The sequence below is a fragment of the Juglans microcarpa x Juglans regia genome, chromosome 5D (assembly GCF_004785595.1).
Source record: "Juglans microcarpa x Juglans regia isolate MS1-56 chromosome 5D, Jm3101_v1.0, whole genome shotgun sequence".
NCBI classification, from domain to species: Eukaryota; Viridiplantae; Streptophyta; class Magnoliopsida; order Fagales; family Juglandaceae; genus Juglans; species Juglans microcarpa x Juglans regia.
In genome coordinates this window covers 1,182,269-1,205,399 of record NC_054602.1, presented here as the reverse complement: position 1 = coordinate 1,205,399, position 23,131 = coordinate 1,182,269, and the positions used below count along the sequence as shown (strand labels likewise).

Below are 23,131 nucleotides of genomic sequence, written 5' to 3'. Positions count from 1 at the left end.
TGCATTGTTTTTTTTTCGTGTTAAGTTTCTGATTTTTTTTTTTTTAAAACGTTTTATCCTCTCAGAAAAAAAACGATCAACATATCCTTGGCTTCTTTTTGTAGTTGGTGGTAGAAGTTAGCAAAAGAGTTATATCCGACATCTGTGTTACAGTTACTGTTAAATAAAGTTAAATCAAATTATCTTAAAGAACGAAATTTTTAGAAGATCGAATCTTTGTTTGTCTTACAGTTTATGTCATTTTTTTGTTTATATTTCTATACCGTTTAGAGATTAGTAGAATTTCTTAAAAAGTTTGACGCTTCAAAATCAAAAAATCTAGATGATATTTTTTTTAAAAATGAATAGAGATGTGAATTTTTATTTTTTTTAGAACTCTTACACTTAATGTACACACTCTTATTTAAAGAGTTTTCACTCTTGGAAGTTAAATGTGATAGTAGTGGAGAGTTCACAAATAACTTTTCCATACATGTTGGCACTACTTGGTCATGGAATTTACCCACTACCAACGGTTACAATATGGATAGTTCAATTGATGGCCAAGGGACATGCGCTAAACCAATGCTATTTGGCTACCTTGTCTGGCCTTTACATTGAACAATTTTAGTTCTTACTTGGGTCTTTGATTTAATTAAGGGCATATAGAGTTTTGAAACAGAGGTGACCAAGATTGCTTGAACCGCCGGGGATGAAATTTAGAAGCCATAGGAAACGTGTTGCGAGTTTGGGTTCAGTTCTTTCACAGCTATTAGCAGACGGAGGGCAATAATTGCTCGATTGACTAGGGATAGGCAATTATGCCCACAGGCGATTGTTGATAATTAGGACCACCTACGAACGTTTCAAGGGTTGGGTTTGAGATGTGTTTTATAGAGCAGTGTGTTTTAAAACAAATAGTCTATGAACAAGTATAGAGGCGAATCTTATCAGGTTTACCGTCAATTTCCCTTCAAATGTTGCATCTTGGAATTTATTGCTCTATATTTTTCGAGCATGGACAAGGATGAAAGATAGGGAAGGATGGAAGAAATGTCGTTAATCCAAAAAAAACCCTCAAGCAGGGCGTCTGGATTCTGATATCAGGAGTAAAGAGCCAGTACGGTCCAATATAGCTAGCAACTAATGGAAACATTACATTGATCTAAAAGCCCAGTTCACTAGAGAGAGAGAGAGAGAGAGAGAGAGAGAGAGAGCTAAAAATATGATAATATTATATGTCTTTCTAGAAAATAGCCTGATACATCCTTGTAGTTCAGTAGTAATCAAATCTCTTACCACCCCAAAAAAGAAGATATGATAAAAGATGGGGAATAAAAGCAAAAGTGAACTTGGTAGAAAGATACTTCTACTGTCCTATATTAACTGGGACTGGAACTAAGACTGCTGAGCATGGTTTTACACAAAAAGAGCAAGGAAGTCTAAGTGGAGTCAATGATATATATCCTGCGTGATCAGTTACTGGAACTGGAAGGATTCTGGCTCGAGCTGGAGCTGAGATTGAGGTCAGGAATATTGTCTGTAGCATTGGTTTTTGGATTTCCGTTGGAGAGCTTTTGTTTGAGCTCAGAGAGAAGCGCTTGATTCTCCTGGTTGAGAAGCTGGGCTTTCTTCCTTAGCCTCTCATTCTCTTTCATTATGTAACAGTTCTGCAAGTACAGCTTTGAGTTCAGCCTTTCCATTGTTATGAAAGATAAAAACTTTCTATTCTGCCTGCAATGCCCCTGAAACCAAAACGACAGAAACCATCAGAAGAGTATCTCCAAATAAGATTCTTTATTGCCACAAAAATTATAAAACAGCACAACAGATAGTACTAATATACTATACTTTATTTGAACAAAATATCCTTTTTTTTTAGGGCATCTGAACAAAAATATCCACTGTCAAGTTGAATATCTAGAACCAAAAAAAATAAAAATAAAAACATCTTTAGTATTTACAGAGAAGAGAACAAGAGGAAATATTACTAAATGGCAAGGAAAGGCATCAAGAGCGCCCCCACCCCAGTTCCAATATCTAATGAACACATGGATGGAATCAAGAGATAAGCTAAGAGAAAGAATTCACTCCAACCACAAGTTAAAAGATTCGAAAACAACTTACAACCAATACCAATGGAAATTTCTTGCTTTTATTCTACGGTTTGGTTTGCTAGTTACAGCTAACGCCCTAGCTGGGAAACCAGAAGAGGTGGAGGAGGCTAACAGCAGCTTGATCTTTTTTGGACCACCATGACAAATAAATAGAGCAAATGGGGGGTTGTCCGAAATCTAAAAGGAATTACAATGATGGAATAACAGTTGTCCATATTTGCACTCATTAGAATTCTTTCGGTTGTCCATACAAGAAAGAAAAGGATAAAGCTCGTAACATATGCCAAAATGAAGATTGAAACTTGTTTGCTTTTGTATTTGCATCTATTAAGTACCATTCTAAAACTTGCATACACTACACTTAAGAAGAGTGCGTCCTTTCTAAAAAATAATAAAGCAGTGGGCCGAAAGTTAAACTACACAGATTAAAATAAAAAGAAAAAGGAGAAGACAGCCATGGAGCTAGAGAAAGACAAATAACTCGTTAAAAAGAAGCAAGGAGAAACAAAATGTTGGAGAATCCAAGATGGGGAAACATTCAAAAGACATTCTCTCCTCAAAATGAGGTGGGATAAACAGAGGAACCCAACAATGTGACCCGGCCTCTTGCAGTTCTCATATAAAATAGAGACATGGAAAAGATGGATAACGGCATTAGACAACAGAGAGAACAAGATCAACTAGCTTAGACTTCCTACTAAAACAAGCACCCCCATCTAGAATACCATGTCTACCTTTCCTAGTGAAAGAAAGAAGATAACGAAGAAAGAAACAAGTCAGAGAGAGAGAGAGAGAGGGGTGGGGGCCTCTGTCTTTGCTTCTCTCTTTATCTTTTCAAAAAAGATCACCTTTTCAAGGTGGTTGGTTAGAGGAACCTCGGTCGAGGAAGCAATATGGTTTCTAACTAGAAGCAGCAGTAAAAAAAAAAAAAAAAACAAGGAAGAGTCTGTGAAAGTGAAGAGAAGTGAGGGACAAAGAGAACAAATAGGCCGTTAATTTATAGAGCAAAAATCAAGAGAAGAGCAAAAATTGAGAGAGAGAAGGCTCATGGGGGTGTGGGGGGACATGCCCCTCTCTCTGACACAACAATCATGCATGTGTAAGCATGGAAGGCGGCTTAATAGGGGCTTAGGAGCCTAAAAGATTTTAATGTATTTTGGTTTGTATGATGATGGTCGTGGGAATGATGATGATTTTCTAGGGGTTTTGGCAGGAAACAACTGAGGGCATTTTGGCCAACCTATCTTCTTCACCATAATGGGTTATGAGAGGGACAATTATGTGACTTTTGCTAGGGCTTCTAAAATGATGGTGGGCTAGGGGTCCGTCCCAAGATTCGCAATGATGCTTTGGATTGGCTTCCAACTATCATCACCATCCTTCACCCCTCTCCCCTTCTTCCTTCATCCTTCCTTCGTCATCGATTACTCTTTTGTTTTATTTCTTCTTCTCCTGCTATTTCTTTCTAGTCTCCCCTTTTATTGCTGTTCCTATTCGTAATTTTCTGGTGTTGGCAACTGTTGGCAATAATCATCTTGTGCCGTAAATGTTTTCTTTGTAGAAATTGGGTGAAGAAGACAAACTTCGCCACTTGTTTGTGGGTTCTCTTCTCACCCTCAGCCTCATATGTGTATGTCATCCTTGTCAACGACTACACCAACTAGACTCGTACCATAGATTACATCTATGTATAGGGGTCATTATATTATAATTGAATCTTGGATTTTTTTTTTTGTCTTCCAAGCAAACATTCATGCTATTTTATGTGCAATATTTTATATAACAAGAGAGAGTTATATACCATTAATTTATAAGTGTAATTGGAAAGATACATATTGATTGCATAACCTAAAAGTATAATATATTGATTGCATCATAGAAAATGTTGTGTGCCAACCAAAAGACCATTTCAGGTCATATAATTTGCACTATTTGCAACGTTGATGGTCTTTTGCTTTTATGTTATAAGAACATAATCATATATATTCCAAGCTAGTATCTCTCATAAGTGAAAAAAAAAAAAGGCAAAAATTTCAGCCAAATCATAGGGGTGAGCTTGAAATAATGGAAAAGGGGGGGTTTCGGATGAGAGTTGGGGCCAACCACCCTCAAGCCCTCCTCATGGGTTATGAGTAGCTTAACGTGAAACATCATGGTTGACAGGAGGTATTTTTTTGGATGCGTCTTTCTTCAAAGGGTGAAATTGTCAACTAGTTTTGTCACCCCCTCGTGGACCTCGTTCTATATCACCATTCATTTGGGTTCTTCGTTGTAATTATGGATGCTCAATCCATGGGCTGGCAGTGTTGGAATTACTCAATTGCCCTTAACAGTTATTCTAAAAAAAAAAAAAAAAAGTTATTCTATTCAAAAGTTATTTTATTATAAAGTCACGTAGAACACACTATACATGTTATTTAAATGGTAAGATTTAATTTTTAAAATTTATCTTTCAAATTAAATTATGTCATATAATTATTTTACTAAGTGTATTATCCACACCGACTTATACATATAAAAATTATCAGAGCTTTTAATTTGTTGTTCTTTTAAAGCATATCCTCTAAATTTATAAAAACACACTTCATTCTCGTGCTTGAAAATATATTTTGGATAAGAGCATTTTCATTAGATTCCTTATAAAATTTCCTATAATTTATCTAAAAAGTACATTTCTCAAAATTTTTTCCTAAATTTTACTCATTTTTCAAAAGCCTTCTACATCCCATTCCCTATCCATTCCTTATTCTATTAAAATAATATTTCTCTATTATTTCTTTATTATTTTTTTCTCTCATTTTTATTTACAAATTTAACTACTCAATATTTTTTCTTATATTTTGAACTATTATTTTAGTGAATATTTTAAATAAAAATTTAAATTATTTTTAATATTTTTAAAATTACTATTTTTTAATATTTTCATAGTTATTTAAATTATTTTTAAAACTATTATTTAAAACAATAATAAATATGAGTATGAGAGAAAGTGTAGATGATTAGAAGAATAATTAATTTAATTGAAATGATTAAAATATTAATAAAAATGATTTAGGGGATGAATAGAAAATTACTATTCATTCTCTAAATCTTTTTCCTAAAATAGAGATATGGATGTAAGGAGGTTTTGACAGTATTCTTTAAATTTTTCTTCAATTTATAGGAAAAAATAGGTTATGAAAAATATAATGAGAATGCTCCAAGTAAGTGAGAAACATGATCTGCGGAAGTATTTTTTCAATGTTGATACAAAGAATGGAAAAATGATTCTCCCAGTTACTCATATTGTCGGTTGACTTACATCTCCCTGATGTTTAAACTATAATTGTTAGACAAATACAAATAAGAAAACTGGAGAAATTCCAAAAGATAACACAGTTGTTTGGGAAATAATTTAAGGTTTTGCATTGTCGATATATTCCAAATATCTATTTGAATTTAGAGATGAGTTGAAATAATTTTAGATTAATTAAATAAAATAATATTAAAATAATATTTTTAATATTATTATTATTTTTAAATTTTAAAAAATTGAATTATTTATTATATTTTGTGTGAAAATTTAACAAAATTATAATGATAAAATAAAATAAATTAAAATGAATTAAAGGAAAAGAAAAAAAAAAAAAACCCGAATCATATGTTGCAATGTCAGACAATAATTTAAACAGAGAAGCCAGGAAATCCCTGTCCTAAACTCAAGATAATCCACATGTGATTTTTCAATAGTTTAAACTTTCAGAAAAGTCAATAAATTAGATAAAAAAAAAAAAAACCAATGTGTCTATTATTATTATTTTTACGTCTTATATTTATAGTTTTTTAATAGAGTGTGAGAGTAGTTTTGTAAATATAAAATGTGGAGTGTGTGGTGATGAGTAGATCGAAAATAATTAAAAAACAAAAACATATGAAACATTTTGCTTTTGGCCCTACTCTACTCTACTCCTGCAGTGTTACTCACTCGAATGACTTTCAAGTTAAAACAGCCATGGATAGTGACCACCATCTTTCTGGCTCATTGAAGCTCATGGTTTCCAACTTTTTGCTTAGCTAGACTAAATTCAGTTCTAGCTCGCTCACATCTCAAACCAGTAACACGTGGCAGGTGCAGCCTATCCGTCATTCAAAATAGGATGCAGTCAAATTAATATAGGGGGGCAAAAGGGCTCTGTCAAAACGTGCAAAGAGGGAAGTAAATTCGGCTCTCTAAAAGTGTGAACGAATATAGGGTTATAAATATAAATCCAGTCTGAAACAACCAAATGATGGCAAACCCCATTAATAATGGTTTCTTCCTCCCTATACTAATCCTTCAACTCTTCTTGAATAAAAAGCATTTTTGCTTTTTGCAGTAAATTTGAGCCCAGGCTTCAATTTATTAGAGAAAAGTAAATTCTTTTTCGGGTGTTATGATTTAAAGGGAGTGAGGGTGGTTTAATCTCCATAAATGTCTATGGCAGTGCTCAAAAGATTTCGTATGGCCATAGATAACATGCATTCATGAATACTTATGATCATCATCATCTTCTTCGCATTGCTTATAATTACAATTATGCAGAGGTGGTAAAGACCCTTCATTTACCAAAAGAAAAATGTGGGGAGAGAGAGAGGGGAAGATGATTGCATCACCCGTTGGGAGCTAAGGAGTTGACCCGTGGGATTTGACTGGACAGCATTGATGCAAGACACGTGAGGCTTAAGATTAAGGGCCCGTTTGGAATTGATTTTAGTTTACTCTAATTTTAATTTGAATCTAACATCTAAATATTCAATTTTTAAATCATTAAACTTATCTCAATTTAAAATCTCTTTACACATAGAATTTACAACTTTTTTTAACTCAACATCTCTTTACACGCATGACTTATAATCTTTTTTAACTTCTCATAAATATATTTAAACTCATCTTAATATACAAACACATTTAAATTCATCTTAGGTGAACGATACAAAATTTATTTTAATTTATAAAGAACTTAACTCATCTCAACATCCAAATGAGAAGTTTTAATGATCTGCTGTATACTATCTAAGTTGTTTTCTTTTTTTAATCTTTTTCATCAATGGGGTGAGTTGTGATCTTATTGGCAGGGGTTATAGTTTACGTGACCCACAGGTAATGAGTTGTGTTGGGGGTTGTTTTAAGCAGCCCCGTGGGGGCATTACCTCATCAATATTGCGAGCCTTTAAGTCTCCCTACTTTTGTTTTTTTTTTTTTGGTCTGAGGTCATTTTAATGATTTCACATAATACCAATCCCTGCATGGCTAATGATGAAATTTTACAATTATTAGGGGTTAGTAAATGCATTGAATATTTGAATCCTACACGTGAACGTAGGGGTTTGATTTTACGGTTTCATCACTTGCCATTAGTAAGGATTGGCGATTTTAGGGGACCACAGGTTGTAAAGATCAGCACTCATGGAAGCAACATCTTCAACACGCTATGTTCACGCGGCTGAGTTGGGAACTTGTTCCCTTTGGGGTTTGGAGTTTGGACATGGACTTTGTAATCCTTATTCAATGCTTTGGGAGGTACCTGCGAAATGAAGGTAGGTGGTGAGTTGATATCACCACGATCATTCGATTAAATTTGTTTATCAAATAAGAAGATGCCCTAGCATTTTTCAAACATGATATTTAGATGAAGAATTCTACTCATCAGCTATTATTCATTTCCACACCCTACACTTAAATTTTTTTTTTTTTTTTATATAGTGTAGATGTATTTTTCATAGAGTGTAGGGATGCTTTTCATATGATGTAAGATATGAGATAGTGATTAATGACCGAGGAGAAAAATTTTTCAATTTGGATATTTGCAATAAGTGTCCGATCTTCCATTCCATTGGTTGGTGCAGGTTTTGGAAAGCTTATGCAAGTTGTAAAAGTCAAGAGGTCACTTTTTTCTGGTATTTATTTATTTTTAATTATGAGAATAAACTAAAAAGGACTTCACTATTTTGCCAGTGGATTTATCTAAATGGCATCATTACGCTAGTTAAATGCTAGAAAACCACTATAAACATAAAAGGGTACAGCAGCCTCTCAAAGCATGAACACTTTGTTTTTTTCATGTTTCAAATATTCCCAACGAATTATTATTATCTCAACCAGAGTTGGAGCTCAAGGATGGTTCTCATACAAGAGCCATTGCGTTGAACAGTCAATAGAAGAATAAGAGTAGATTGAAATGTGCACAACAGTTGACTATTCATTCGAATGAAACTACTATTACGTCGTCCTCCTTATCAAGCAACTAGAGTAGTTATTCACTGGTTAAAAAAGAGATGTTGAAGTTGATTTAGCCATAGCCGCCTTCATAGAGCGTCGTGTGGCTTTACTTTGAGGACAGGTAAGATACAGGGATCATTAAAGTCAACACAACTACTGCAATTATCCTCGTGAGCTTTAACTCAAGAAAAAATTAGCATTTTCATCATGCTCCTTGAAAACCTGTCCAACAGCAAACAACTTTTGTACTGGATAAGCGTGCTATATCCACAGTAAAGTAGTCATTTGCACTTCTAAATTGCATCAAACTGTGTTTGTATTTCAACTTGGCTTATCCTTTTGTCTCTACGGCTACTTCCATTTCCAGGTTACATTAAGATTGGAACAGGATTGGGAAAAAAAGTAAAGAAGAAAGAAAAGAAAAGAAAGATGCACGAGTCCTATTTACCCAAAGAGTAACACTTTCACTACACTACAATCACAATCCACTAACTAGGGGCCACTCTACTGCTGTCTACTTTTATCCACAGCCGTGCTATAAAGAACCACAACTTATTCACTAATTTGAGGAAACTCCAAGTTCACATCACAAACAGTTTAAAAAACAACAGCATCGCCATATTTGACTTTTAAGAACATCATTATGAATTTAAAAGCACGGTGCTCAGATTTTAGGAAGCATAGGAATGTGGCAAAGTCATTACATATCATCGACGGACACCATATTGATGGACAAGAACATACCTATGTTTGTCAACAAGATTTGACCTGGCAACAAAGATAATCTCATATGGCTTGTGGATGGGGTTGCAAGGTAGTCTATGAGATGAGCTGTGGTTGAAATCTTGTTGGCTTCATTTTCCGGGATGTCAAATGCAAATTCTTCTTCCACAGCTACCATAAGTAGCACATTATCCAACATATCCAGTTGCAAGTCATCCTAAAAACTTGCTGTTAGAGTCACCTGCGGAATTAGCATAGCTTAGAGGCTTTCCTCAAAATAACGGCTATGGGAGCAGTGCAAATTGAAAGAGAGAATTTTATCACTTGGATTACAAGATCCAAATACCCCAACCAAAGACAGAACAGGAGAGGGGAGAGATCCTATACCTCAGAACAGAACAGAACAGAAAATGCTACAAATAATTTCTTTTATAATTTTAAACTTCAAACTATGGGCATTAAGTCTTGGAGAATCATTGGAAGAAAAAATAGGTGTGAAAGCACAATGAGTCTTGCTTCTCTTTTTTTCTGAAGAAGGAAAAGAAAGGAGACCTGCTTACAGATTTTATATGTTTTTTATGGCATTGAACGACACTAAGGCAAGGCTCTTCAGACCAACACTGGGTATATGATCCCACCTGCCAACACCGTACTTAAGGATTTTACCTGTAAAGGTGCTAATTTACTACATATAGATTTCCATACAGAAAGCTGGATAACATACAGCATAATTTGGCTAGAATATGTACGAAGGATCTCCCCTCATTCTTTCACAAGAGGAACAAACTGGAATATTCTCACAGAGACATTTCCCATTGCGACCATAAACACGAAGATGGCCTTCAAAATGCTTTCAGCATGGTAAAAATAAAAAGAAGCAATTTTCTAGTGAATTTACTCATGCAAGTGCAGGAAGATGCTTCCATCTCATTCATGGTGGGAAAAAATGTTTCTTTATAGTAGTTTACAAGATTTAAGCTTTTGAATTGTTGTAATCGCTAGTGTCTTACTTTGTAAATGGTATTCATCAGCCAAAAGTCGATTAAAAAAAAAGTTGATTAATAAAATTTGCGATATTGTAGCCCTGAGAAAAAAGAAAGTGTTTCTTTAGTGACAACTGGAAAAAAAATGTACAATACCTTTTGCGAAAGTTCAATCTGTTATGATCCTAAGAGTTAAAAACTTAACCAAATTAGTATCCAACAATCTTAAGACTTTTGGATCAATAGTTGAGTATTTAACAATTGGTATTAGAGCAGAAACCAAGTCAATGAGAGAGCAGCCTATAGGCTGGATTAAAAAGCCTTGGTACTATGTATGGGCGTGGTGTTAAGTTATTGAATACTGATAGATGAGTGAAGCCGCCAAAAAGGAAAGGCCTACCACCGGGTCAGTGTCGATAGAGTGTGCCGCCGTGGACGTCTGATTTGGAAGCATGATGAAATGTTATGATCTTGAGAGTTAAAAACTTAACCAAATTAGTAACCGACAGTCCTAGGGCTTTTGGATCAATAGTTGGGTCTTTAACACAATCTCGGTTTTATTTGAAATCACCCTTATGTTCGAGTTTCCGACACATAAATTTGATCTTTTCTTGTTTTGTAGATTTTCGGGATTCTCGCTCCTCTTTCATTCAAAAATTTTTTCTTTGATATCTTAGGCTTAACCTAAGACAGCAAAGGCAAAAGTTTGTCCAAGTCATCGTTGAAAATCCCAGCGCCAAGATCACTCTTCGAGTAGTTATGCACATAAATATGTTTTTCGTTTTCGTAAGACTCCCAACGCAAATCGTATAAAGAACAGTAATTGGAAATGCCTCCAAAATAGAACACAATGGAACCCTCTATCGTTAAAACAAAATAAAAACGAGCCAAGCTAACATAAATTCTCCGCCGTTGGATAATTATCTAGCATGCTAAGAACTTATATTTCAGTTCAAAACTACTAAAATATTGTTTCGCCATTTCCTAAGATATCTATCCCGTCGACCAAATACTAAGTTAGAAAACCAATTAAAAAAATAATTAAGTTTTGTACGTGAGCCAGAGAGAGAGAGAGAGAGAGTACCTTGGCGGGATCGATGAAAGGGGTGGATCTCAGAAGATCTTGAACACGCGAAGTGACTTCCTGCTTTTCGAGCAAAGCTGAAGGTGAATAAGCCGATGCCTCTGAAATTTTGATTGCGAAAAAACCTAGCTCCTCCGATTATATGCACTGATGACGATGATCGTAGAGCTCGGATATCAGGTCGAACGGCGGCGGCCTCGATTTTCTCGCTCTTTCACCAACACAGGCGCATACTTCTATCTCCGTGTGGACCGTACGGTGCGCTCCGAATTGAAAAGTTTGCCCGGCCTGTGTGACTTGTCGTTTTGATTTGGGTGACTAATAGAATGCGAAAGATGGGAGAAAACGGTGCGTTTGTTGTCTAGATAGAAAATTTTATATACCACATTGCCGTTCTATTTTTATCTTATTATGTAAGATACAACTGGCTTTAATAATAAATATATTACATCTTATATAATAAGATAAAAATAGAATAAAAATGTAGTATTTAATATTACTGTACCTAGATGTATGATTATGGCCTCTTATGGGCGGACTTGTTGACTTTTGTTAGTATGTTGCATATTGCTTAGAGCATTCACATTCGCTTAGTCAAATGTAGATGCATACTAAAATTTAGCCAACAATCACTTCAAATAGTCTACATTAGAAGAGGCAAATGGCAAAATATTTTGCTGGCTAACTACAGTAACTCTCTATATTTGTATAGTTATTATTCACCCTTCATTGAATATTTTATATTAATTTCTCTTCACTTTGTTGCTACATAATAGTTGCACAATTAATTATTATATATATATATATATATATTGGTGCTTGAGTTCATACAATTTACAATAGATTTGAATTGCAAAATATGAGAAAACTAAATTCGATAAAAAAAAATATTAAATTAATAATATTTTTTATTATTTTAACTAATAGATAGATAATTCAATTCGAGAATCTCTCTTAAATGAAATAGGTAAAAAGCAAAACATGTGATTTGCTAAGCCAATAAGATATTCTTATGAAAAATCGATCAAGCAGTTTGATTAATTGATCTCCAAATTGAATATTAAACTACATGCATGAAGGATTGGCTCTTTCACTTAGCCTATTCCAATCGGTCATTTATGTACACCCATATTAATACTTTGAGCAAACGGTATACCTTTTTTAATACATCAAAAGAATAAGGATCGAGTTGAAAGCAAGATGTTAATTCCTAGCTAGTATTTAAGGAGTGTAATTACAGTGGCATCCTTACTTGTTGGGGATTTCATTAGGAGTGACCTAGCTGGATGAACTTGCAATTAAACCATCAAAGCACAATCGATGCAAGAAAAATTGAATCAATAGCCTTTCTATCTATGAAACTAAGTACATCTTTTTAACCAACACTTGATATTGACGGAACTGCTAGCCATGATCTACATATGCTGCATGTTGTATTTATTTATTTTTCAGAGAGAGAGAGAGAGAGAGACTCCAATTGGAGCAGCACATCGCCATCCTTTCAATATTAATAAAAGAAATCTCTCCTTATCATGTGATGTTGTGAGTAAAGAACAATGGGAAATTCGTTCTGGATAGAACAATTAGTCCGTTCATGATCATGTACTGACAGAAATTGTTTCCTAGGTGCTCTGATCCTATCGAGGATAACATCATGCAGAGAAAATTGAGCAAGATACTATTGCTCCTTTTAATTTTATTTTTAATTTTTGGAATTGTTGAAGGGAAATCATTGGCAATATTTTTATCAGAAACTAATTCAGCGTTGCCCTCGACATTGGCAAGCAGGATCAGAGGATAGGCTTCTCAACCAGATTGAGTCACTAACAAAGGCGCTGGAATCGTCATTTCTGTGCCATGTCCAGAGCGCATGGGTTGCATTCACCACCTCAAATTGACCATGTCCAAAGCTCGCCTCCCTGAAAATGGATATATCAGGCGTTGGATCTTCATACCTGTAAGCACCAGAACGAACGCACGGAGTCAAATGTATAGCCTAAAGCAAATAATGCACTATGGATTTAACCAACTAGATATCATGTATTTGAACGATCGTAAGGTTAATTAAACATCTTATCATGTATTAGAGGTATGTATAAAAGATATCACACTTGCTGGCAAGGCCTTCTCTGTTTCCACCATCGCCAATGGTGATATGCACTGGGCCACAATTGTCAGCTTTCCCATTGTAAACGCGAGTCTGTAGATAAAGGACAAGCAGCAATGACATGGAAACAAAGTCAATAAATCAGCAATAAATTTAGAGTTCTGTATATAGACACACAGCATATATATAGATGGCAATAAAATAAAATAAAACGGGGATAAAAAGAAGAAGAAGAAAGCTTACAAAGCGCTCATATGCGTGCACATGTCCAGTGAAAACAATATCCACGCGAGCTTGATAAAGTAGCCCTTCCATGGAAGCCTTCATCTCGTCCGACTCTTTCTCCCCCTGATGAGCAGTATTCGTATTGTACCATGGCGCATGAACAAGCACTACTATCCATGGAGTTCTTTTCCGATCAATCTTCCCCATATCTGCCTCTAACCACTTATACTGTGGTGAACTAGGATCAAAATCCGTGTACGAACTCAACATGATAATATGAACCCCAGCTACATTAAAAGAATAGTATAGGTTGGAGTCCGATCCACTCTGTTCAAATGGCATGCGCCATCTTGCATTGTAGGCTGTGAAGGGTTTGGAGTGGATGACCGGAATCTTCTCAACCTCGTGGTTGCCTTGGGTTACCATCCAAGGCCGCTGGCTTGCCAGTGGCTCCACAAGCCTGCCGAATGAATCCCAAAAACGCTGGTAGAAATCAGCATAAGCCAAGTCTCCTGGCAGTAGCAGCATGTCGTAATTCGATTTTGCTATGTGTTGGAGGGTTGAGTCGGTCCACTCAGTCTGTCCAAGATCACCTGCGCGCATGCATTATCAAGTTTTTCTTATAAATTGAACATTTAGGAGGTCCTCGATCGGATGATTTACAATTTATATGTAGCCCAATTCTAATCATTTTTAGAGACTTCGTTTAGGGACCATCAAGGGATTACAAACTACATATATACACACACACACACACATAAATGTCGTATAATCAGGCGCTAGTAATTTATTATGCATACCTACAACAGCAAATTTGATTGGGAATTGAGCTGGTGGGGTTTTGAAAGTGAAGTCACGGCCTGAAGCTGGACCGCAACGATAGTAATATAATGTATTCGGCTTCAAGGGACCAATTACCACGTCATGTATTTCCCCGGACTTGTACACTATCAAGTAACGGTACGAGGATGTAGTCCCATTTGCAGAAAACTCGTATTTCGTTGGGGATGTACCATATTCTACTGTTGCCGGGGTTGAGCTTTCTGTAATCCATGAAATCCTCATTTTGTCCTCGCCAACCAAAGATATGTGCACCTGCAAGCAATAACGTTAATCATGATTTCCAGCGACAGATTCAAACAAACAACCGCATGCAGCTATAATAAACTTACGATCAAATTGAACATCATGTAAACATGACTACCAGGCCAAGAATATCGCGTTGATCGAAGGCTATGCACTCGGAAACGAGAAATACCTCTAATCCTTGAACAATTATTATGTCTGTCGTAGGACGAATTACCAAAAAGTTTATAGAATATCAGATGGACCAACAAAAGCCTAACCAGCGATTAATTCCCCCTTGGTTTAAAGAGTAGTACTGCTGATGAAGAATAAGTCAGTGGTTTTTATTTTCTTTGAATTAAGGAATGATAAATTGATCAGTAAATCTATGTTTGCAGTCTTCAATTATATAATCTTTGACCTTAATATTTTGTCCTGATGTGCACATGATGATGTCGTTTATTTATGTAGGAATAATATTTTTATATAAACTGATAACCTTCAAATTTCATCTTTTGAACTTAGGCATGCATGCATACAACTTCCACTAATTATGAAAACAAAATTCAAAATCCAGTTAATTTGCAGCTAAAAAAATTTAATTAACTCGTATGAAATAAACACCAGTTTACAATTTAGAAAAAAAATAAAAAAATCAAACACAACACAAACTAATTCTCATTCTAAATACTATATATGCTTTCTATTTATTAACTGTAGAAATTCTAATTAATATAATTAGTTAACTGTAGAGGAGTTAGTTTGCTAGTTAGTTATTTTTTGTATTTTTTACTTTCCCGCCTCTGTTCAAAGTGCGTATAAAAACAGAGTCTCGTGTATTAAGTTTAATACAACAATACATACAGAAAGCTTTTTCCTCCATGTTCTTGCGTTTTTCTTTTATCATGGTATCAGAGCCAGGTTTTTAACCATGTTTTATTAGTGTTAGATTCAGTCCAATTATATCATGCATATAGTACTACTGGTATAGACAAGTAGAAACAAGTCCATCAGGCCGTGGTTTGAGTCCCAAACAAAAATTTACAGGCGCAACCTGGCCTGCGCCTAACATGGTTATGGTTAAATAGATATGAAATTCATATGTACCTGTTGAGGGGAAGCAGGATTGTGATCATCTCCATACGAGTGAGGAACAGAGAGAATCTTGCGCAGTACAGGCGGGCGTTTGTACGAATAAACGCCACCAAAGAATAAGCCGGCGAAGGCCAAGGGTAGCGCAGATAATAGAAACAAGCGCAAGTCTCGCACATGACCCATGACGCTTACACAACAAGAAGAAAGAGAAGGGGAGGACGACGACGACGACGAACGACCCCGTAGATTTTAATAAGCGGAATGATACTGAAGAACAACGTTCCTTCTTTTGTATTGCATATATTAAAGTTTAAATGACTCGTCGTGTGGACACCTGTCTGCTACGTATTACGACGTACTCGAAACATATATATAGGCGTGGCATGACAACGTTTCGGACGATTCTCACGGCTATATTTGACAAATTTTTTAAGGCGCGCGCACACGAATATTAATATATAGAAAACAGTGTCCGAGAGAGTGTTGCTGCCAATGCTGCAATGCATAGGTTTATTCCTTTTCTGAAATTTGGTAATGCCAAACAAGAAAAAAATGTGCATTCCATGTACAAATTCAGTCTGAAATTAATATCAAATCAAATTCATGATTTGATTATTATTATAATTTAATTCTCATAATTATCAAATCAAAAAAATTTAATTTTATAATAATTAAGATGATTATTTATCTTATCATTAAGTAATTTTTTTTTTAAATAGAGGTTTATATTTTGTATTCAACCAACTTAATAATAAAAGATGTAGCCGACTTTTTAAAGTGATCTGATGGTTTCTCGTTCTCCTACTTTTCTCCATCTCAATTTTTTATTAGATCATATTTTTTCTTCGTAAATAATAAATATCATTAGAGTCTTAGGCTTCCGCCTAGTAATGATGAATGCCGCTAGTATAAATTTGTATTTGTATTTTTTTTTTTTATTTTTTAAATATATTTAAATGTTTTTTAAAAAAATATATCAATACACTAAAAATCACTTCTTTAATCATTAAGTAAAATTTTTTTTTAAATATATGAGCGATCAAAATGAAGAGACAAACTCAAACAACATACTAACATTTTCCATATCATTACCATGCAATCATTAATTTATAATTATAATTTGGAGAGTTCAATATTTTAACTTTTATTTCATGGAAGTATAATTTGCGTAGTTCAAGAATAATTTATTTCTCATTAATTGAATAGCTGTGTACAAGTTGTATATATATTATATACAAGAGATCCTAACAACCTTCACCTATTTCTGAGAATATTATCAAACAGTTGGTGTGCATTACAATCCATTGCACATTATACAGAGTCTGTTACATAGTGTCTGCCATAATATTACAACCGTACCGGCCAGAGGATAGGCACCAACCTAGTCTAAGTAATTCCAGAAGATTCTAGAGTAGCATCTGACGTGGTAGAGCATCTTGGACCAGCTGAGGTGGCGGAGCATCCTGAAGGAGCAGCTGAGGTGGTGGAGTGTTGCTGAGTCATTCGAGGAGTGGAAGATAATGTAGACTGCTCAATATTGATCTATAGATATATCTAATCCGTTTATATATACACGCTATAATGTACAACACTTTTATTCATCACACAATCTACTGTCTGAAATTGATTTCGAAGAACAATAGTGAATATTTCCTTGGTAACAATTAGGCTCATGCCCGTTTATCTGTATCTGTAATACTATTGCCAAGATATCAGCTTTCTCTTTAAATATATTTCGATGGAACATAGCAATTAAACACGTACTATGATTCTCTCGTGTATTGCAAACAATTCAGGTTTTCACTTTACAAGCAGGGTCAGATATTGATGGCTTCTTAAACCATACTGAATCACTGGAAACTACTGAGTCATCATCATTTCTGTGCCATGTCCAGAGCGCATGGGTTGCATTCACCACCTCAAATTGCCCGTGCCCAAAGCTCGCTTCCCTGAAAATGGATATATCGGGCTTTGGATCTATATACCTGTATGCACGTACCAGAATGCACGCTTCAAGTCAATTTAGGTCAGACAATTATCGCTTGCTTCCGTATTAATATATAATATGCCATTCACCTAAAGAAAATGCAGCTTTGATTTAAGAGACTGCGCGTCTCAAGAAAAACAAATGGAGAAATTCTCCTAATCATGTCTGCTGGAAATAATTCAATTCAGCTTATTATAATAGCTTATAAGGTTTTCGGTCGGTTTTATCAAGGTAATTCACCCCCAAGGAATACCTCAAGTGTCATAGTCATTCTACAGCATCCAAATCGTATATAATAAGGTTAAAAATGGCATGCATATTATATAGAAGAAGATCTTACTTGCTGGCAAGGCCTTCGCGGTTCCCACCATCTCCAATGGTGATATGCACCGGACCACAATTATCAGTTTTCCCATTGTAAACGCGAGTCTGATAGAGACGAACACCAATGCCAAATGGAAACATTTGATCAGTAAATCAAGCATTAAAAATTTAGATCCACATACAGAGCAGAGTAAATCCACGAGCAAAATTGAATAGAAATCTCCTCTGATCGTAGGGGTCCAACATATGGAACCGGGTTAATTGGAACTAAAAATCATTCACTCATATTATGATAAATTAATTGGGAAAAAAAAAATGAAGAATTCAACTATTCAATAACATTCTAATAGGGTGAGTTTATAACCTTAATAAATAAGCAGGGTAAGCAGGGAAAAAGAAGCTTACAAAGCGCTCATAGGCATGTACATGTCCGGCAAAAACAACATCCACACCAGCTCGGTAAAGTAACCCTTCCATGGACGCCTTCATGTAAATCGACTCTTTCTCACCCTGATGAGCTGTATTAGAATTGTACCAGGGCGCATGAATAAGCACTACTGTCCACGGAGTTTTGTTCCTATCAATCTTCCGCAAGTCTGCCTCTAACCACTTGAACTGTGCTGATTTAGGATCAAAATCTGTGTACGAACCCAACATGATGACATGCACTCCGGCTACATTGAAAGAATAGAAGAGATTTGATCCCGAGCCACTCTGTTCGAATGGCATGCGCCATCTTGCATTGTAGGCTGTGAAGGGTTCGCTGTGGATGAGTGGGATCTTCTCAATCTCATGGTTGCCTTGCGTCACCATCCAAGGCCTCTGGCTAGCCAGTGGCTCGACAAGCCTTCCAAATGAATCCCATAAAGGCTGATTGAGATCTGCATACGATAAGTCTCCTGGAAGTAGCAGCATGTCGTAGTTCGATTCTGCTATGTGTTGGAGAGTTGATTGGGTCCACCCAGTCTGTCCAAGATCGCCTGCATGGATATTATGCAGTTTTGCTCGAACATTAACATTAATATTGTACGAAACATGGAAGAAATTATATTTATATAGGTCTTTAAAAAACTTGTATACTCTGCTTTTGATCTATACATACCAACAACAGCGAATTTGACTGGGAACTGAGCTGGTGGGGTTTTGAAACTGAACTCGCGGGTGGAATCTATGCCACAACGGTAGTAATATACAGAATTGGGCTTCAATGGACCAATTACGGTGTCATGAATCTCCCCAGAATCATACGTCAAATAACTGTACGAAGATGTAGTTCCATCTGCAGAAAACTCGTACTTCCCAGGAGAGGTACCATATTGAACTGTTGCTTGGGTTGAGGTTTCAGTAATCCATGAAATCCTCATTTTGTCTTCCCCAACTACAGATATATGCACCTGTATGACCAACCATATTATTGGAAGCTATACAACCAACGTCTAATTACTCATAACCACTTGTATCCTTTAACTCAAAATAACACGTTTCATTAACAAAAACAAGCAATACATTCCATGCTCCAGGGACAACAGTACGTGGGCCACAGTTTAAAATCAATTAAATACATGTTTTCCCTGATTGATTACCAGAGGGGAAAAAATTAAAAATACCCAAACAGTGAAGATAAGAATCCCTACCTACCTGCTGAGGAGAACCAGGCTTAAGATTTTCCAAATGGTTCACAATGGTCGGACGGGGCGGCGGACGATTGTACGTATTGAGACTGCCCAAAAACCCACTCAAGGCGAGGCCTGTTGATACGAGAAACAGCCCCAGTCCTCGCGCAGCCATTGTGACAGATTGGCATATTCCCATCTCTGAGGATGGCTATAGGTTTCGTACGCTCCTCATGCGTGAGAAAATATCTCCCTCCTGTGTTTCAATTCATTTTTTACATGATGGATAGCTGTCGGTCGTTTCGTATAAAGCTCGTCAACTACTAGCCCAACGGTCACCCACGAGCCCAAAAAGAGAGAATATGATTACAATCCAAAATTATAAGATTTGTATAATCGTTTTGAAAAAATATATATATATATATAATATATATATATATAAAATTAATTTTTTAATAGTGAATTATACTCTTTTTTAAACGATTATGTGATATTTACGTACTTTATAATTGTATCCAGAATTATTTTTTTTTTAATTTTTTTCTCTTCCCGTTTTCTTTTTTTTCCCATTCACTTTTGCATCCCATCCCGCGAGCTCGACGAAGCCCCCTCAGATGCAAAGCAGATTCCCTCCCGAGTTGAAGCCCCTTCAAACCCCATCTCCCTAGCGATTCACTCCCGAATCTTGTGAACAGATGCCTCGCTCGTTCCCTCCCAAAGGGCAGCAAAATAGAGTTAGGAGTCGCAGGTGCTTGTCGATGAAAGGGACGGTGACGAGTCGAGGGTGAGTTACAGGAAGGCACTGGTGGAGGGAGGGCGACACGGATGTTGGGTGACGAGGGGTTCCTGTGAATAGGTGGGTGGTGAAATGGTCTATGGCGAAAATAGGTAGATGGCAATGAGCATAGGTCTTTAGAAGAGTCGTCGATGCTGGATGACGGTTGGGACAATGACACTCGAGGGTGCTGGGCGACGATAGGGAGGGGGACACAAGATGCATGCAAAATTTGAATGAGAAGAGTAAAACCAACGATACAAAACACACATTTTATTTGAAAAAAAAAATTAAATCCACGTAAAGTGTGCAACGGCTAATGAGGAACAATGACTAATCTGTAGTTAAATCATAATTAATAGCCCCTTGGGAGAAATCTCATGGCTTTATTCCATGCCAGATCAAATATCATCAGATACTCTAGAATACGCTTCTTTTTATCCCTTTTTTTTTTTAAAGTATGATTGATGGGCTTTTATTAATTTTTATTTCAGTGATCTACAACCACGCGAGAAAAAAATAGTTCCAAAAAGTTTAAAAATTGTGGTAAAGAAAATATTTGAGGGATAATAATCAAAAAAGGATATTTCTAAAATACTTATATGATACATAATATAATTAAGATTTTATATTCCTATAATACTTATATAATATATCTATTAAATTTTTAAATTTCGAAGCTGATTTCTTCTTTCTTCTTTTGACATCATACTTAATTATAATTGATCTGGTCAGGTCACCTGGACAATTAGGGACCAAATTAACTGATTCATCAGCTCCATCAATCGATCTTGATCATGTATTTGAACCTATCTAGCTACATCAGTGATCAACTCAACTAGTTTGGGTGAAGATCCATCGGTCAGATTTGGTGGGTCATAAATATATATATATATTATATATATACCTTCAAATTGGTTCGTTCGTACTACAGCCTTTTAATTTATGTGAAGATTGTGGCCGGAGTATATCTATCTCTTTCAATAGTTTATCTGTAGAATTATCGAAGGGCTAGCTAGCAGCTTCTTACTCGCGCGTATGCTGTCACATTTTTACTCCTTTGGCCTCTGTCACATGTACATATATGATATATGCGAGACGTTTGCAAGAGAAACTTGAGGTTTACCAGATAGAGCGGTTGTCCATTTGCCCGCTAGACCATTTTGGCTTTTTTTTTTCTTATTATTTTCATATTTTTTTAACATATTTAAATATTTTTAAAAAATAAAAATAAATCAATACATTAAAAATCAATTTCTTAATCATTAAATAAAAGAAATTAAAAAAAAATTAAATACCCAAATGGTCAAAATGAGCGAATAAAGTGAGAGGCAAACTAATATTTTTCGAAAAAAAAAAAACTCCGCGCTAGCAAACGTTGTTATTAGTTATGTACATCAAAGTCAACAAAGTTAGGTTGCCATCCCAAGTACTATTGTATTACATCTATCCTAGAAAGCTATAATTTAGTACACGAAACTTCCTTTCGACAAAAACGTCACAACAACCATACCCGCAGCAGCGAGCGATGGTGCAACATTCATTCCCCCCCACATACATGATACATGCACATGCATGCATAAAGATTAATTGTGATTGCTTAAAATCTGTTTCAACACTTTCGGCAACAGATTCATACGAAAAATGGAATTAAACACTAGTACTACTATATATTTATAATTGAATCAAGTGAATACATAATTAGATAGATCAATCGTACCTGTTGCGGAGAAACAGCGTCAAGATCGTCCGCGGGATTACGAACGACGAGGGTCTTGCGCATAGGCGGCCGATTGTAGGAATCTACGCCACCGAAGAATCCGGCGAAGGTCATGGCAAGTACTACTGCTGATGTTAGAAACAGCCCCAGCCCTCCTCGCACAGCCATGGTGCCAGCAGACTGGTACTGTTTTCTTTCTTCGATCTTCTTCTTCTTATTTAAAGAGGAAGTAAACTATTCGCACTGCCCACGAAGCGGAAAGAAGAAGAACATGAATGATGATCGATAAGAGAATATCAAACAACCCTCACCTCGGAAGATCAGAACCCAAGCGGCCCGGACTGGAACAGTACAAATGTCTCCCTTCAATATTACATATATATTATATGTGTGGTCTCCTCGATCGTATATGTATGTGGGTGGGTAGCACGTAGCTGAGCTGTGAGCTGTGAGTCATTGGCATGACGTACTAATTAACAACGTTTCCGGCCAATCTAGCGGCTTCTTGACAGCTAGTCGAGGTAGCATTCACGTACATACACAAAACACTTACGTGTTTGAGAGAATATTCCAGGAATTTAATTATAGGCAATTGGCTTTCAATTAAACCTGTAACTCTATTCATGTTATATTATATTTAATATATTATTTGGACAAGAAAGAGGCATAGATAGGTCCAATATTTGGTTGCAAGAATCAAAGATTTCGTCACGGAAAGGTGAATGCAGCTAGCTATGTCGGGACTTTTTTATTTTCAGTGGCAGCTTACGAAAACGAGTTTTTATACGATTAATGCTAGATTCGCACATGTATTTTTTATTTTATTTGAAAGAGAGAGTAATTTATTCTTAAAAAATTAATTTATTATTAAAAAATTATATTTTTTATATAAATTTATTTTTTTAAAAAAATGAGTTCGTAACATTTATTCAATTTATAATTGTAAATATCAATTCTAATTACTATTTTTATAATTGCTGTCCATCTCTCCGTATTATTGCCGTTTCCCTAATCCGAAATCACCCCAGCTTTTGGCCGGTTTTGTTTAAATGTTGCGGTTCCATTAGACGGAAGGGGTGGTTAATTCCAATGATCA

General features: G+C 35.7%; 3 protein-coding genes and 1 long non-coding RNA gene across 12 annotated transcripts; all 4 read right to left on the bottom strand.

The window, feature by feature from the left end:
• Positions 1–1,194: 1,194 nt before the first annotated feature.
• On the bottom strand, positions 1,195–3,437 carry LOC121265484 (protein LITTLE ZIPPER 3). 6 transcript variants are annotated; one of them, XM_041169135.1, is made up of 2 exons: positions 2,945–3,437; positions 1,195–1,724 (listed from the first exon to the last, which is right to left on the bottom strand). In XM_041169135.1, the coding sequence occupies exon 2, from the start codon at positions 1,680–1,682 to the stop codon at positions 1,455–1,457; it is 228 nt and encodes a 75-aa protein (XP_041025069.1). In that variant the 5' UTR covers positions 1,683–1,724; positions 2,945–3,437; the 3' UTR covers positions 1,195–1,454. The 6 variants fall into 6 exon arrangements, with proteins under 6 accessions (XP_041025069.1, XP_041025074.1, XP_041025071.1 ...); XM_041169140.1 differs by lacking the exon at positions 2,945–3,437 and adding an exon at positions 2,831–2,852; XM_041169137.1 differs by lacking the exon at positions 2,945–3,437 and adding an exon at positions 2,578–2,824.
• Positions 3,438–8,753: 5,316 nt separating this feature from the next.
• LOC121265492 lies at positions 8,754–11,474 on the bottom strand. Its single transcript, XR_005940666.1, has 2 exons — positions 11,125–11,474; positions 8,754–9,298 (listed from the first exon to the last, which is right to left on the bottom strand). It is a non-coding gene; the product is annotated as an uncharacterized LOC121265492 (long non-coding RNA).
• A 1,405-nt stretch (positions 11,475–12,879) lies between these two features.
• LOC121265414 (probable purple acid phosphatase 20) lies at positions 12,880–15,878 on the bottom strand. Its single transcript, XM_041169035.1, has 5 exons — positions 15,629–15,878; positions 14,257–14,551; positions 13,475–14,049; positions 13,236–13,324; positions 12,880–13,079 (listed from the first exon to the last, which is right to left on the bottom strand). Exons 1-5 carry the CDS (start codon positions 15,797–15,799, stop codon positions 12,884–12,886), a joined length of 1,326 nt encoding a protein of 441 aa, XP_041024969.1. The 5' UTR covers positions 15,800–15,878; the 3' UTR covers positions 12,880–12,883.
• Positions 15,879–17,134: 1,256 nt separating this feature from the next.
• Positions 17,135–22,475, bottom strand: LOC121265415 (probable purple acid phosphatase 20). Of its 4 annotated transcripts, none has more exons than XM_041169037.1 (5): positions 22,036–22,475; positions 19,030–19,321; positions 18,333–18,907; positions 17,944–18,032; positions 17,135–17,601 (listed from the first exon to the last, which is right to left on the bottom strand). In XM_041169037.1, the coding sequence occupies exons 1-5, from the start codon at positions 22,201–22,203 to the stop codon at positions 17,409–17,411; spliced, it is 1,317 nt and encodes a 438-aa protein (XP_041024971.1). In that variant the 5' UTR covers positions 22,204–22,475; the 3' UTR covers positions 17,135–17,408. The 4 variants fall into 4 exon arrangements, with proteins under 4 accessions (XP_041024971.1, XP_041024974.1, XP_041024970.1 ...); XM_041169040.1 differs by lacking the exon at positions 22,036–22,475 and adding an exon at positions 19,562–19,814; XM_041169036.1 differs by lacking the exon at positions 22,036–22,475 and adding an exon at positions 19,566–19,814.
• Positions 22,476–23,131: the final 656 nt, after the last annotated feature.

Excerpts from the sequence above, each read along its gene's own strand:
- LOC121265484 (XM_041169135.1), bottom strand. The coding sequence starts at position 1,682 with ATGGAAAGGCTGAACTCAAAGCTGTACTTGCAGAACTGTTACATAATG.
- LOC121265414 (XM_041169035.1), bottom strand. The coding sequence starts at position 15,799 with ATGGGTCATGTGCGAGACTTGCGCTTGTTTCTATTATCTGCGCTACCC. Across the intron at positions 13,325-13,474 it reads TGCACGCATATGAGCGCTTT|ACTCGCGTTTACAATGGGAA; the intron begins GTAAGCTTTCTT and ends CTTTATCTACAG. Across the intron at positions 13,080-13,235 it reads AGAGAAGGCCTTGCCAGCAA|GTATGAAGATCCAACGCCTG; the intron begins GTGTGATATCTT and ends TGGTGCTTACAG.
- LOC121265415 (XM_041169036.1), bottom strand. The coding sequence starts at position 19,739 with ATGGGAATATGCCAATCTGTCACAATGGCTGCGCGAGGACTGGGGCTG. Across the intron at positions 19,322-19,565 it reads AGCCTGGTTCTCCTCAGCAG|GTGCATATATCTGTAGTTGG; the intron begins GTAGGTAGGGAT and ends TTGGTCATACAG. Across the intron at positions 17,602-17,943 it reads CGCGAAGGCCTTGCCAGCAA|GTATATAGATCCAAAGCCCG; the intron begins GTAAGATCTTCT and ends ACGTGCATACAG.